The sequence below is a fragment of the Macrotis lagotis genome, chromosome X (genome assembly GCF_037893015.1).
Source record: "Macrotis lagotis isolate mMagLag1 chromosome X, bilby.v1.9.chrom.fasta, whole genome shotgun sequence".
Classification (NCBI taxonomy): domain Eukaryota; kingdom Metazoa; phylum Chordata; class Mammalia; order Peramelemorphia; family Peramelidae; genus Macrotis; species Macrotis lagotis.
The window spans coordinates 44,555,938-44,570,282 of NC_133666.1; the positions used below are offsets into that span (position 1 = coordinate 44,555,938).

The following is a 14,345-nucleotide window of genomic DNA, read 5'->3' on the forward strand; positions in this document are numbered from 1 at the left end:
CTTTTTTCTTCAGAGGGGGCTTAGGTTTAGAGGTTGTCCGAACTAAAGCATCATTCAAGTCAAATTCTACAAAGACAGACAAAAGATCTAGTTACAAATCACAGCACGGAAATCAAGGCCAGAGAAAACTTTCTTAAATTCTCAAAGCATGAAAACCTCTATTCACAAACCAAAAATCATACTGAAAGCAACCAAGTGAACTTCACCACACATATTCTTCCTCCCCGCTCTGGCTCACATCCCTCCAGCTACCTGAACAAAACACATTTCAAAGTGTCTCTGCTTCTAAGTCTCCTAAAATCAGCTTCCTAGTGAACACAGGGAGCCAAACAATTAATTAAATTTCATCTTTATTTACTTATTAAGTACCTACTAAGTACCAGGCACTATAATGGACATATATAAAGGATATAAAGACCATTTGATAATTTGAAATTATAACTGTATGTTAAAACATGACAAAGGACTCCAGACTAAAGAAAATAATGAAAAAAATATAACAGAAAAGGGTATTACATGGGGCGGCTAGGTGGAGCTGTGGATAGAGAGCACTAGCCCTGGAGTCAGGAGGACCTGAGTCCAAATCCAGCCTCAGACACTTAACAATTACCTAGCTGTATGGCCTTGGGCAAGCCACTTAACCCCATTGCCTTGCAAAGAAAACAACACCCCCCCAAAAAGAACCTAAAAAACAAAAAAAGAAAAGTGCATTACAAATATTATTACAATATATGTATTATAAAAGTATATTACAAATAGAAGAGAAACTTTTTAGATAAGTTCTAAATATTAAAATTAAAGCCGACACTGATGTGAAAAAAACATAATGATTTGTCATTTAAAGTATTTAAGAAGCATGGATCGAACTACCTTTCATTTTACTCTTATTTGACTATCAAAGAACTGGAAATGGTCAATGGTTATAGCTTTTAATTATTACATGAGAATTTTGAAACAGATAAATAAGTACTGGTTTTATTTTTTAATCATCATCTGCCTTATATCCCAATAAAAATATTACGTAAACTTAAGACACCTTAAACCCAGATTGTTTCCATCTTAGAAATATAGATTATGGGAGACATCCTTTATTCAGAATAATTCTCTTGTGTGAACAATAAAAATATATTAATCAGCACATGTATTCATTTTCCATAATTTTCTTCAAAACATTACGATATTTAGCTGCTTCATTCCTCTTTGGCATTGGCTACTTCTCTGGTAAGTGACCAAACCAATAATTTCAGGTATAGTTTCTTCATTATCTATTTCATTCCGATTTTCAATCATTGCCTTAAATAAGCTTTTGTCTGAAAGTCTGCTCTGCTAAGAAGAATGAATTTTTAAATTACACTCTTTAATTTATCTAGCTTCATTTAGATCACTCTATGACTTGTATTAAATTCACTTGATCAGAAAACACAAAATGGTGATACAATATTGTCTTTTTCTTGTATTTCACCAGTGTGCCTCATAATATTCTGTACCATACATTTAGACACTGACAGTTCATCCTATAATTATATTCATGCCATTCAAATTTTTACTGTAACACAATAACAATGAGCCAATAATGCTGGTAAGGTAGCTACTCTTATTATATGATCCACCATTACTAAAGAAATTGTATGATATTTTTAGGCATATTTATAAGAATGTGATGGCTGGTAAAACACTGATTTTTGGTAGACAGTATGCTTGTTATGTAACTAAGACTACATGAGACTGCATTCCAATTGTGCATATGAATAGGGAGGAGGGGTATTTAAGATATGTGTACTCATGTCTTTTGATGCACATGTATACATATGTAGGTATTATTATGTATCTATATCTGAATACAGGGATTCCCAAGTCTTAGATTTGGCCTTGAAAAACATAAGCCAAGAATATGCAAGTATCCATATAATTCTGATAACATCATTCAACAGAAACTGCTCACTCCAAAGTTATCAATGGTCACCTAACTGGCAAGTCCAATGGCCTTTTCTCAATCATTATTCTCCTTGACCTCTCTGTACTTTCACACTATTGACCATCCTCTTATTCTTGAAACACTTTTCTCTGTAGACTTTTGGCATCCCAATCTCTCCTGGTTCTCCTCCTGTCTCAATCACACCACCATATCACGTCCCCTAATCAATAAACTCCAAAACCTATTATCTCCAGTATTTCAAATAAAAAATCCTCTGTTCGAAATTCAAACCCTAGCTACCACCCCACAACCTCACACATAGGTCTAATCATAGACCTCTCCACACATACACTTTGATCCAGTGACATCAGACTCTTTGGTACTGACACAAATAAGAAATGTCATCCCTTTAATTAAATGTTGAATTGTCCAATCTTAACATCTTTATTACACCTTTTCAGAATATAAATATCAAATACTTCTTACAAATTACATCAGATCTGTTTTTAAAGATACATTCAATATACAGGAACACAGGAAACAAAAAGCTGATTTAAAAAGTCTCCCAATGGGGCGGCTAGGTGGCACAGTGGATAAAGCACCAGCCCTGGAGTCAGGAGTACCTGGGTTCAAATCCAGTCTCAGACACTTAATAATTACCTAGCTGTGTGGCCTTGGACACTTAACCCCGTTTGCCTTACAAAAAAATAAAAAATAATAAAAAAAAGTCTCCCAAACTTGCAAGATAATTTCAAGGGAAAAAAAGGTATGAAACATATGCATACTTTTTTATTCATGTAAAAGCAATGAAGATCCAAATCATTTTTCGAGTCAGTGCATTCCATGTGCCCTGACCAAAATCAGATTTTAAGGTCATTAGATAGAAGCAAATGAGAAAGTTGTTGGGTTGGCCAGTGACTTCAAACTGAAATAAACCTATAGAGATAAAAAAAAAAAATCCACTTACTTTCATGAGTTTGGGTATTAGGTTTTCCTCTGCCACGATTGAATCCATCATTTCCATCATCCAAGGCATCACTCAACTCAAAACCAGGAAGTTCAGAATCTCCAAAAAAAGAAAAGACAAATAGATTAATAAGGTGGAATAAAAATCGCAAAATACCAAAAGTGCTAGTGCTCTTCTCTGCCCTGTAACTGCAAGCAGGACCCTATTCCCTTGGAACTGACTCTAAGCTCTCTTCTCTCTACTAGAACTGCAACCAAGAATTGGAGATGACCAATGAAGTTCCCAAATAGCAACTAGTTGTTCATCCAGTGCTAGTAAAATGGTCTCTTGTAATCTCTTCCTGAAAAACTGCCCAATCCACTTACTGTCTCTGCCATCAGAGCTCCTGAAGCTGGTACCTCCTGTCAAAGCCATTGCTTCTATTATGCTCACTCTTAATCAACCCCTATCCCAGAGGCACAGACCTCTCTGAGCTAGAAAATATCTCACCCGGACATTGCTTGCTTATGCCACTCCAGAATTCAATTTGATACTATTTTAAAGTCATTTAGAAGGGAATGGAAGAGAACTCAAAACCATAAAACTTTCTCTATACTGCCATCTTGACTCTCTCCTTTGGACTAGTTCTAGTATTTCTTGCTCTCTTGTGGAGTTATCAACTTCTGTTTGGACTATTCCAGTTTTCAGTGAGTCTATTACTTAGAGAAAGTCCAAGTAATTGGTAGGAAAATAATCTTCCAAGATTTTCCTCAAGAATTTTTATTTCAGGAGTGGCTAGGTGGCACAGTGGATAAAGCACCGGCCCTGGAGTCAGGAGTACCGTAGTTCAAATTAAGGCCGCAGACACTTAATAATTACCTAGCTGTGTGGCCTTGGGCAAGCCACTTAACCCCATTTGCCTTGTAAAAGCCTAAAAAAATAAAATAAAATAAAAAAAGTTCAAATCAATTTTATTAGTAAGGCTAGCAGCTGCCAATAAAAAATTGAACCAAGACTCCTTAAAAAGACTAGGATCCTTCATGCAGTCACAGCAATCCTTTTATATAGTAAAAAAAGAAAAGTTTATATGAAGTACTAAAAATTATTTTGTGAAGAAAATTAAACCAAGACAATAAATACTGTCTAATGGCAAAGGCAAGGTGGACTTACATATAGATTGATTTACATGAGGGATTTTCCAGTATCCAAGACAATGGGAAAAACACTGAATCAATAATCTTCTGCAAATTCACTTTACCCCAACACACACTAACGTGATTTGGAGCTAGGCTTATAACCTAGCGAAACAGCTTATGACCATCCTGACTCACCCTCCTTTCCCCTTCCACCTTCCAGGGTGGGATAGACTCAGTACTATTGCAACTTAAGAGAAATAGGAAAAATTAAACTCTTATAAAGAAGTAAAACTATCTTACAGAATCTAATGTTAGGAAGCCAAATTGTTTCTTAAAATCAAACTAATTCCTAAGTGCTGATTCGAATGAAAAAACCCATAATAGCATTGTGTTCAATTGTTTCATAACAAACAGTAAGCACAATGAGATCTTATAGTCTCTAAATCTTTCACTTAATGAACAGATGATATATTTTGCATATCTAAGGTATGTTCAGTCATTCTGCAGTAATGTATGATCCTTGGAGTTGATGCCATTCGGGTTTTTCTTGGTGGAGATATTGAAGTGGTTTGCCATTTCCTTCTTCAGCTCATTTTACAGACAAAGAAACTGAGTCAAAGAGGGTTAAATGACTTCCTCAGTGTCACACAGAAAATAAAATGTATAAGTGTATGAAGTCAGATTTGAACTTAAGAAGATGAATCTCGGGGCGGCTAAGTGGCGTAGTGGATAAAGCACCGGCCCGGGATGCAGAAGTACCTGGGTTCAAATACTGTCTTAGACAATAATTACCTAGCTGTGTGGCCTTGGGCAAGCCACTTAACCCAGTTTGCCTTGCAAAAATAAAAAAAAAAAAAAGAAGAAGAAGAAGATGAATCTCCCTGTTCCAAACTCAGTGCTCTTTCCAATTTGCTACCCTTCTTCCCTATGACAGGTAAATCCTATTGCTAGGATCTCCATTTTGCAAATGCTGAAACTAAGGTTCTAAGAAGTGAAGTAGTTAACCTGAGGTCACAAAGAAATAGTTGGAATCTTCCCACAGCAATAAGCAAATGAAAATGGTACTTGAAAAGACAAGATTCCAAACTAAAGGAAAACAAATCAACTTACCAGGTTTTGGATTGAGCTTGCCACTTCCTCGTTTAAATCTTTCAATTCGCTTATACAAGGAGACAGCCTGGTCAAATCTTCTATCTTTGGCAACCTCTAAAGACAGAACAAGGGTCAATGAAATGCAGTTATAGAACTTCTCTGAATGTATTAATGTAGGGATATTTGAATGAAATAGAGAATCTACTTTTCAGGATTAAACCTAAGGTTAAAAGATAATAGCAGTGGGGTGGCTAGGTGGCGTAGTGGATAAAGCACCGACCCTGGAGTCAGGAGTACCTGGGTTCAAATCTGGTCTCAGACACTTAATAATGACCTAGCTGTGTGGCCTTGGGCAAGCCACTTAACCCCGTTTGCCTTGCAAACCACCCCCCAAAAAAAGATAATAGCAGTGAGAAACAGATGTCTCTATCTCATCCTATTATTTATCCTCACTGTGCCCCAAATGCCTCTATAATGCAGTGTTCATTAAGTGCTCTAGCATCACTTTGCTATGTTCCAAATCTTGTCTCTAAAATAAACCTTTTTAACTAGAAATTATTCTCACTTTTTGCCTCTATATAGCTTCTTTGTCTTAAAGCCTCTAATGTTTTGCCCAAACCAAAAATGGATATACTCATCTGCTTTCTCTGCTCTTCAATAGCTATAGCCCATTCCCAGAATGCTCTTCCTTCTCACATATATTTTCTAGTGTCCCCACCGGGTCTTCATTACTCAGTTTAAATTTCACCTTCTTCAAAAAGACTTTCCTGATCTTTTCCTTCTCCCCAATTACTAGTATCTTCCATCTGAGATTATCATTAAAGTACACTGTAGGGGAGGCTAGGTGGCACAGTGGATAAAGCACCGGCCCTGGAGTCAGGAGTACCTGGGTTCAAATCTGATCCGGGACACTTAATGATTAGCTAGCTGTGTGGCCTTGGGCAAACCACTTAACCCCATTTGCCGTGCAAAAACCTAAAAATAAATAAATAAATAAAATAAAGTGCACTGTATGCATTTTATATGAATATGCTCTTATTTGCAAAATATCTTCCATTAGAACTTGAACTCTTTGAAGACATTTATTATACCTTTCTTTGTCTTCTCAGCTATCAGTAAATTGCCTGGAATGTTGTTATTATTCACTCTTCTTGACCCCATTTGGGATTTTACTTGTTGGCAGATACCGAAGTGGTTTACCATTTCCTTCTCCAGCTCATTTTAGAAATGAGGAAACTGAGGCACATTGGATGAAGTATGACTAGTATCACATGGCTTGTACCATATTTCCTCAAAAATAAGCCCTAACATGATTTTTCAGGGTACTTGTAACATAAGCCCGACCCCCAAAATAAGTCCCAGTTAAGATCATCAGTCAGGTAGACACATTTGGTACGTTTGTTGCAACATGTGACGGATGTATTGAATTATAAAATAATAATATCGATAGATAATTAAATGGGCACCTTTGGACCAGAGCTAAACACTTATGGAAATAGATGAACTTGAAACTTATTGCCAAATGACCAATCAGAGTACAGTTATAACACACAAATAATGTTCACATTTGATAATATCTGCATAGAAAGTTCCATCTCTAATCATCACTAAGGGCAAGAAAGACTGAATGTGTTTCAGGCTTTATGTTCTCAAACCAAAAAAGCCTGGTACACACAAGCATTATAAGGAAGTGGTTCAATCTAACGCGCCACTTCTTTTCTGAGGTGGCCAAAGAGGTCTTCTAGTCTCAGATTCAGTTAGCCCTCACCAAGTTAAAGATATGAAGAACTTCCTTGCAGAGAGAAGAATAGATGAAATAAGGATTCCCACAGGAATGAGTATCTATCTCTAGATTTGGTAATGCAATAAACAAGCCACTCAAGAACCATTTGTGCATGGAAATCAATGACTACCTTGAAAACAGAATGGAGAGAAATCAGTGTGGAAACTTTGTGAAACCTAAACTATATGAGGTTGTAACTTGAGTGAAGAATACATGAAATAAAGTCACTGACAGCTGTGTTGCCAATGTACTAGGAACAGACTATATGAACAAGAAGTGCTCAATGAAGGAGAGCTCCATTGCCAGACATGAGAGATTGGGGATAATGACGCCAAATGAAATGGAATCACAAGAAATTCAGGTTGGGATTTGGGGTTTGGAGTTATGGTGATGTTTCAGAAGAAGATGACATGACTGTATTTGAATTAATGTAGATTACTGTACATGAAAAAAAATGAGACCTAATGAGTCTTTGGAAGCAAAAATTAATGTAAGAACTGTTCTTACATTTGGGGAAATATGTGTTCAAGGCTAGATTTGAACTCGTGACAAGAAGTCTTCTAGGCTATAGGCCTAGCATTCTATGCACTGCAGCACAACTTAGCTACTACTTGCTGACTGGTATATTCCTTTAATTCTTGGTGACAGAATGGATCCACTATAAATTTGTTTTATAAAGGCAATCCTCTGACAAAGGACTCATTTCTAAAATATACAGAGAAATGAGTCATATTTTTAAAACAAAAAGCCATTCCCCAATTCACAAATGGTCAAAGGATATCCAAAGGCAATTTACAGATGAGGAGATCAAAGCAATCCATAACCATAATTATTAGAGAAATGCAAATTAAAGCTTCTCTGAGGTACCACCTCACACCTCTCAGATTGGCCAATATGACCAGGAAGGATAATGATCATTGTTGGAAGGGTTGTGGGAAATATGGGCCACTATTACACTGTTGGTGGAGCTGTGAACTCATCCAACACTTCTGGAGAGCTATTTGGAACTATGCCCAAAGGGCAACAAAAATGTGCATACCCTTTGACCCAGCAATACCACTACTGGGTCTATACCCTGAAGAGATGAGGAAAAAGGGTAAAAACATTACTTGTACAAAAATATTTATAGCAGCCCTGTTTGTGGTGGCAAAGAATTAGAAATCAAGTAAATGTCCTTCAATTGGGGAATGGCTTAACAAACTGTGGTATATGTATGTCATGGAACACTATTGTTCTATTAGAAACCAGGAGGGATGGGATTTCAGGGAAGCCTGGAGGGATTTGCATGAACTGATGCGGAGTGAGATGAGCAGAACCAGAAAAACACTGTATACCCTAACAGCAACATGGGAGTGATGTTCAACCTTGAAGGACTCGGTCATTCCATCAGTGTAACAATCGGGAACAATTTGGGGCTGTCTGCAAAGGAGAGTGCCATCTGTATCCAGATAAGGAGCTGTGGAGTTTGAACAAAGTGCAAGGACTATTCCCTTTAATTTAGAAAAAAAAAACAGCTATCTTATTGTCTGATCCTGTTACCTCTTAGACTTCTCTTCTCTTCTTTAAGGATATGATTCTGTGGGGGGGTGGGGGAGGGAAGCAAGATTGGGGGGAAAATTGTAAACCTCAAATAATATCTGTAATAAAAATAAATTTTAAAAAAGGCGATCCTATTATGCCCCCCAACTTACCCTTTCCCACTCCTCTAAGACGCTATTCCAAACCTATTCTCTTCCTAACAAAATGAAACCACCATATGCATTGCTTCCTCAGAGCAGAGCATCTCTCCAGATCCTTTACTGAGAAAAAAGTCATTTGTTAAGAACTTCATCTTCTCCTAGTTTACATTTCAAAACCCCCTGGTATTATCACTTATCTCCTTTGCTCTAGTCTAAAGTAACTAAGTGGCTTTTCTTCCTGGGGAAAGGTGTGTTCCCCTCTTCTTTACATTTAATCCCATCCCCTCCTTTCTCCAAGACTTTACCCACAATCCTTATATCTCTCAATAGTCTTCAATCTCTCTTTATCTCATCCTTCAAAAAAACAATCCCTTGATCCAGTCATCCCTCTCAGTCCTACATCTCTCCTTCCTACTTAGCCAAACTTCTAAAAAAGCTTCCTATATTCATTATTTCTCCTCCCACTCTCAATCCTTTTCAATCTAGTTTCTAAACCTATCACTCAACAGCAATTGTTTTCTTCCATGACCCAATAGTTCTTAACTGCCTTCTCAGTCCTTGTCCTTCCTGACCTCTCTAAGGCATTTGATATTTATGTGTCTAATTTATTCTGAAAATATTCTTTCAAAAGTACTGGGTGGAAGGGAAAGAAGATGAAGAAGAAGCTAAGAAATTTCACATAAGCATCAAGAAAAAGCTTTTCCAATGGAGTGGAAAGAGGGAAGGCAAGGGGGAATAAGTGAGCCTTCATTCACATCAGAAATGGCTCTGAGAGGAAATAACATACATACTTAATAGGGTGAGGTAATCTATCTTACCCTAGAGAAAAATGAGAAGAAATTGGGGAGATAAGGGGGAATGAGGGGAGGGAAGGGGGAAATAGGTGATAGAAGAGAGGGAAGATCGAGGGAGAGGGTACTCAGATTCAACATACTTTTGGACAAGGCCAGGATGAAAGGAGAGAGAGAATAGAATACATGGGAGTGTGGAGGAACAGAGTGGAAGTACAGTTAGTAATAGCAACTGTGGGAAAAATATTGAAGCAACTTCTCTAGTAGATGTATGATAAAGAAAGCAGAGACAGAGCCATTGGAATCTGAATACAGACTGAAATACATTTGTGAATGTGATGAAACATTACTGTGCTATAAGAAATCATGAGAAAAAAAAAATCATGAGGGACAGCACTTCAAAAAATCCTGGAAGGATTTACATGAACTAATATTGAGTGAAATAAGTAGAACCAAAAAACATAATGCATGATAACAATAGTTGATGATGATCAATTATGATGGACTTGTTCATTTCAACATAATATACAATAATCAAAGACAATTCTAAAAGACTTGCAAAGGAAAATACCACCCACAAAGAGAGGAGGAACTAGGGAGCTCAAATGTAGACCAAAGATTACTATCTTCAATTTTTAAAAGTTGACTTATGAATTATGTCATTTTTTTCTCTCTAATGGTTTTTTCCCCTTCCATTTTGATTTGATTCTTCTTTTACAACATGATTAAAATGGATCTATGCTTAGCATAATTACCCAAATAGAGCCTATATTAGAATGCCTTCCTGTCATGGAAAGGGGGATGAAAGGGAGGGAGGAGAAAAATTGTGCAAAAAAAAAAAAAAGATTAGTGAAAACTACTGTTATATGGAAAAACAAATAAATAAAAATATTAAAAAAAAAAACAGCTAGGGGAGGCTAAGTGGCATAGTGGATAGAGCACAAGCCCTGGAGTCAGGAGGACCTGAGTTCAAATTGAGCCTCAGATAATAGCTGTGTGACCTTTGGGCAAGTCACTCAAACCTACTGCCTTGAAAAAAAAACAAAAACAAAAAAAAATAAAAATTAAAAAAAAAACAAACAACTTTGCATATGCCAAGACCTAGGCCAGAAGATTCCAGAAGTATTGATATGCCAGTACATTTTGGGATACTACAGACTCAATAGCTATGGGAACGTAGGATTTCCCCTTCTAGAAAAGATGAGAATACATTCTTCTATTGCCTTTTTAAAGAAAAACAATTCTTAACTGTCAATACCAAAAGAAAGAAGAAATGGATTATCCAACATAAAAAATATAAAAAGCATTCTCAATTTGGCATTTATGAAGGCATTTATATTGATCCCTTTAATTAAAAAAGTCATGGTTGTCACAACTTTAATCCCACACAACACTGACATAATACGTAATTATTAAATACTTCTTATATCTTATGCTAGATTCATTTTCTTTTTAGGTTTTTTTTTGGTAAGGCAAACGGGGTTTAGTGGCTTGCCCAAGGCCACACAGCTAGGTAATTATTAAGTGTCTGAGACTGGATTTGAACCCAGGTACTCCTGACTACCTAGCCGCCCCTTAGATTCATTTTCAATAATACTCTACGCTGTCCAAAATGTGGCCCACAGTGTGATTTTATGAAACCTGACTTTGGGTTTTAATCTTCATGAACAAAAACATAAAATAATAATTTGCATGGAATGCATATTAGATTTTTTAATTCCACCACTAATAAATAATTTCATTGATGATAATATTCTTTGGTGTTTTTAAGCAGTATTAAGAATGGAACATATTAGGCGGCTCACATGGAATCAGCTAGCACGAGGTTGGGGGAGTGCTTAGCCGAGCATCATTCCCTGCGCTGCCCAGACTAGCAAACAATACAGAGTTCACCATGGCTAAAGGTGACCCCAAGAAAACAAAGGGTAAGATGTCCACTTATGCCTTCTTTGTGCAAACTTGCTGGGAAGAGCATAAGAAGAAGAATCCAGAAGTTCCTGTTAACTTTGCAGAGTTTTCCAAAAAGTGTTCTGAAAGGTGGAACATTATGTTGGGGAAAGATAAATCCAAGTTTGATGAGATGGCAAAAGCTGATAAAGTATGATACGATAGAGGAATGAAAGACTATGGACCAGCAAAAGGTGGCAAAAACAAGGATGCACCAATGTACCTAAATGGCCACCGTCTGGCTTCTTCCATATTACACACAATTTCCAATCGATCTATAGGATGCACCTTCAGAATGAGTACACACCTACATTAATACTGTTGTGTTGTTGCTTTGTTGTTTTGTGTTAGCTTTTGCACCTTCATGTGTTGTATTGATGATGCAGGTTTCCCCACTTTCTAAGAAGTTAAAAGCACTATGACTTCTCGTAGCATTTGTTAAGCCTAAGGTAAGACTACAAATTAACTATTATATCAGTGTACTGTAGTTTTTGTTCTAGGTGCAACCCTCAAATAATTATTTTATTTTAATGCAGTCCTAAAATAACCTAAGGTTGGACAGTCCTGCTCTAAATAAAAGAACCTGGGTCACAAAAAAACAAACCCAGAAAAACCTGAGTGACAAAGCAAGGACCAAGGACAGAAGACTAAGCAACATACAAATTATTCATTATCTACTTGAAAGCATGGGAACATGAAAACTGTATTTGAGCCTTTCAAAAATATGAAAGGGGGATTACAATTGTTCTTCTTGGGAGTAGAATACAAAAGTAGGGTCAAAGGAAAGAAACTAATAAGTTTCAAAGTGAGGCTGAATATTGGAAAAATTTTCTCAACAATTAGAACTATTCAAATTCAGGGAATAGTAGGTCATTGCTCTTTGGTAGGTTTTGATTAAAGGCTAGACCACTGGTGGCCAGCAAAGGTATATAGGTATAGATTGAACTAGATAGCTACAAGGGTCCTTTTAAATCTGAAATTATTTGGATTCTGGGACTGAAATCATGTGTTCTGGCTTAAACAACAGCAGGCAGGGATTCCAGAGTTTTGAGATCTGGTTTTCTGTTCATCTCCCACCCCCCTCCCCCACAACTGCAGTGCATGTTAACTGCCTGATGTGACTTCTCTTTTTTACTTTGGCTTTTATTCTAGTGCCCTAGGGTGTAACAGATGCCTGAAAACTATTTGGGCCTCAATGTCACCTGGCCTTATTTCTTGGATCTGTGCCCCAAGTAGATCAAGACTATCTTTGCAGTTTTTTCTCACTTTCCCTTCATTATTAGGATTAGAATTTTAAAAGCTTTCAGAATTCTGATAAATAAAATGACCAACTGTCTCCAGAGAATCTAGGAAGAATCATATTATAACTTTCTGCTATTCTCAAGATGCAAAAAGAGACATAAGTTTTTGTTAATGACAACTGTGGGGATTTGTTTTATTTCACTATGCTTACTGGATACAAGATGTTGAAAATGTTCTTTTTCTGGCTTAGTGGAGATGAGGAAAGTTGGAAGTTCAATGATTAACAACAGTGATACCAAAAAAGAGGGTCACTGATTTTTTTTAAATGCAAAGTGAAGTTCAGAAAGAAGCAAAGCCTAAGTCAAATCAAATGAAGTGGTTACTACATACAAGGCACTGTTTAATGGTAAGATAAAAAGAAAGGTAAAAATAATTGCTACCATGAGAGAGCTCACATTCTACTATTGGGGGAGATGACATGCAAACAATTACACAGGAAGAAAATAAAAATACACAGAATAAACTGGAAATTATCTCAGAAGGAAGGAATTAGAATTAAGAAGGACAGGAAAAGGCCTTCTGAAAAAGGGAAGATTTTAGCTAAAAACTTGAGGAAAGCTAAAGAAACCAGAAGACAGACATGAGGAAGGAAAGATCCAGACATGGGTGACAACTACTGGAAATACATGAAATTTTGAGTTGAATCAGCTTGTTACAGAATAAGCAACAGCAAGGGTAACACTGGATAGCACAGTTCATGGACAGTAGTAAAATTTAAGTACACTAGAAAGGTAGGAAGTGGCCAGATTATGGAAGGGGAAGAAGAGAAAGATCCAGTTACACCTTTGCTTTAAGAACAGTTTAGAGATCTGAGGCAAACTGACTAGACTAAGTCTACTAAATTAATCTAGACAAGTAACAGCAAACTGATAGACCCTGATCCCTACATGCTGCATATTAAGGAAAACAAATAAACACTGTCTATGTAATATTGTATTTTTATTCATTTTCTTAAACATTTCCCAATTATATTTAAATCTGGTTCACCCATATTTCCAAGCACACAAGCCAAGTTTGATACCACTGGACAAAGCATGAGGTGAGAGGGGCCTGACCAGAATGGTTACAGTGTGAAGGAGGAAAAGAGAGTGTCTATGAAGGATGAGTCAACCCAGAGTCATAGAACTAGTAAGTGTCTGAGGTTGTATATGAATTCAGATTTTCCTCACTCTACCTGCTAGCAACTGATGGGCTTATAAGAGTGAAAGAGAATGAGGAATCAAGGATGTCACCTTTGTTTACAAGTGTGTTGGAAGGATAGTAGTTCCCTCAGTAATAACAGGAAGTTGGAGAAAAGATAAGGGTCCAGTTTTATACATCCTGAATTTAGATACCTACATGATATCCAGTTCAATATGTGAGACTGGAAGTCAAGAGAAAGGTTAGGTCGAACAAATATGAATCATTTACTTATATAACAACTAAATCCATGGGGGCTAATAAAATCAAAAGGAATCAAATAGAGGAAAAAGAAGAGAGACCATGGCAGAGCCTCAGCATATATGACATGGGGTAGTATCTAGAAATTACTATATACTTTTTCCTTAATTTTGAAACCCTTATAATGGAAATGTAAATTTAATTAAGTCAGTAATATATAGCAATTTGCAAATTTTGAAGCATTATGTAATTGTGAACAATTAATCATTATTTTATAATCACATTTAAAAATTTTTTATTTCAAATTCCAAATTTTCTCCATCCCTCTACCCCTCATCCACTAAATGAGAAGGCAAGAAATATATCCATTATGC

General features: G+C 36.6%; 1 protein-coding gene across 2 annotated transcripts in view; it reads right to left on the reverse strand.

Moving 5' to 3' along the window:
- Positions 1–14,345, reverse strand: part of CD99L2 (CD99 molecule like 2) — a 117,708-nt gene that overhangs the window by 40,307 nt on the left and 63,056 nt on the right. For both annotated transcript variants that reach the window (XM_074200618.1, XM_074200619.1), the window contains exons 3-5: positions 5,108–5,203; positions 2,883–2,981; positions 1–66 (exon numbers count right to left, since the gene is read on the reverse strand). In XM_074200618.1, coding sequence (XP_074056719.1) covers positions 1–66; positions 2,883–2,981; positions 5,108–5,203 — 261 coding nt within the window. The remainder of the gene's footprint in view (positions 67–2,882; positions 2,982–5,107; positions 5,204–14,345) is intronic.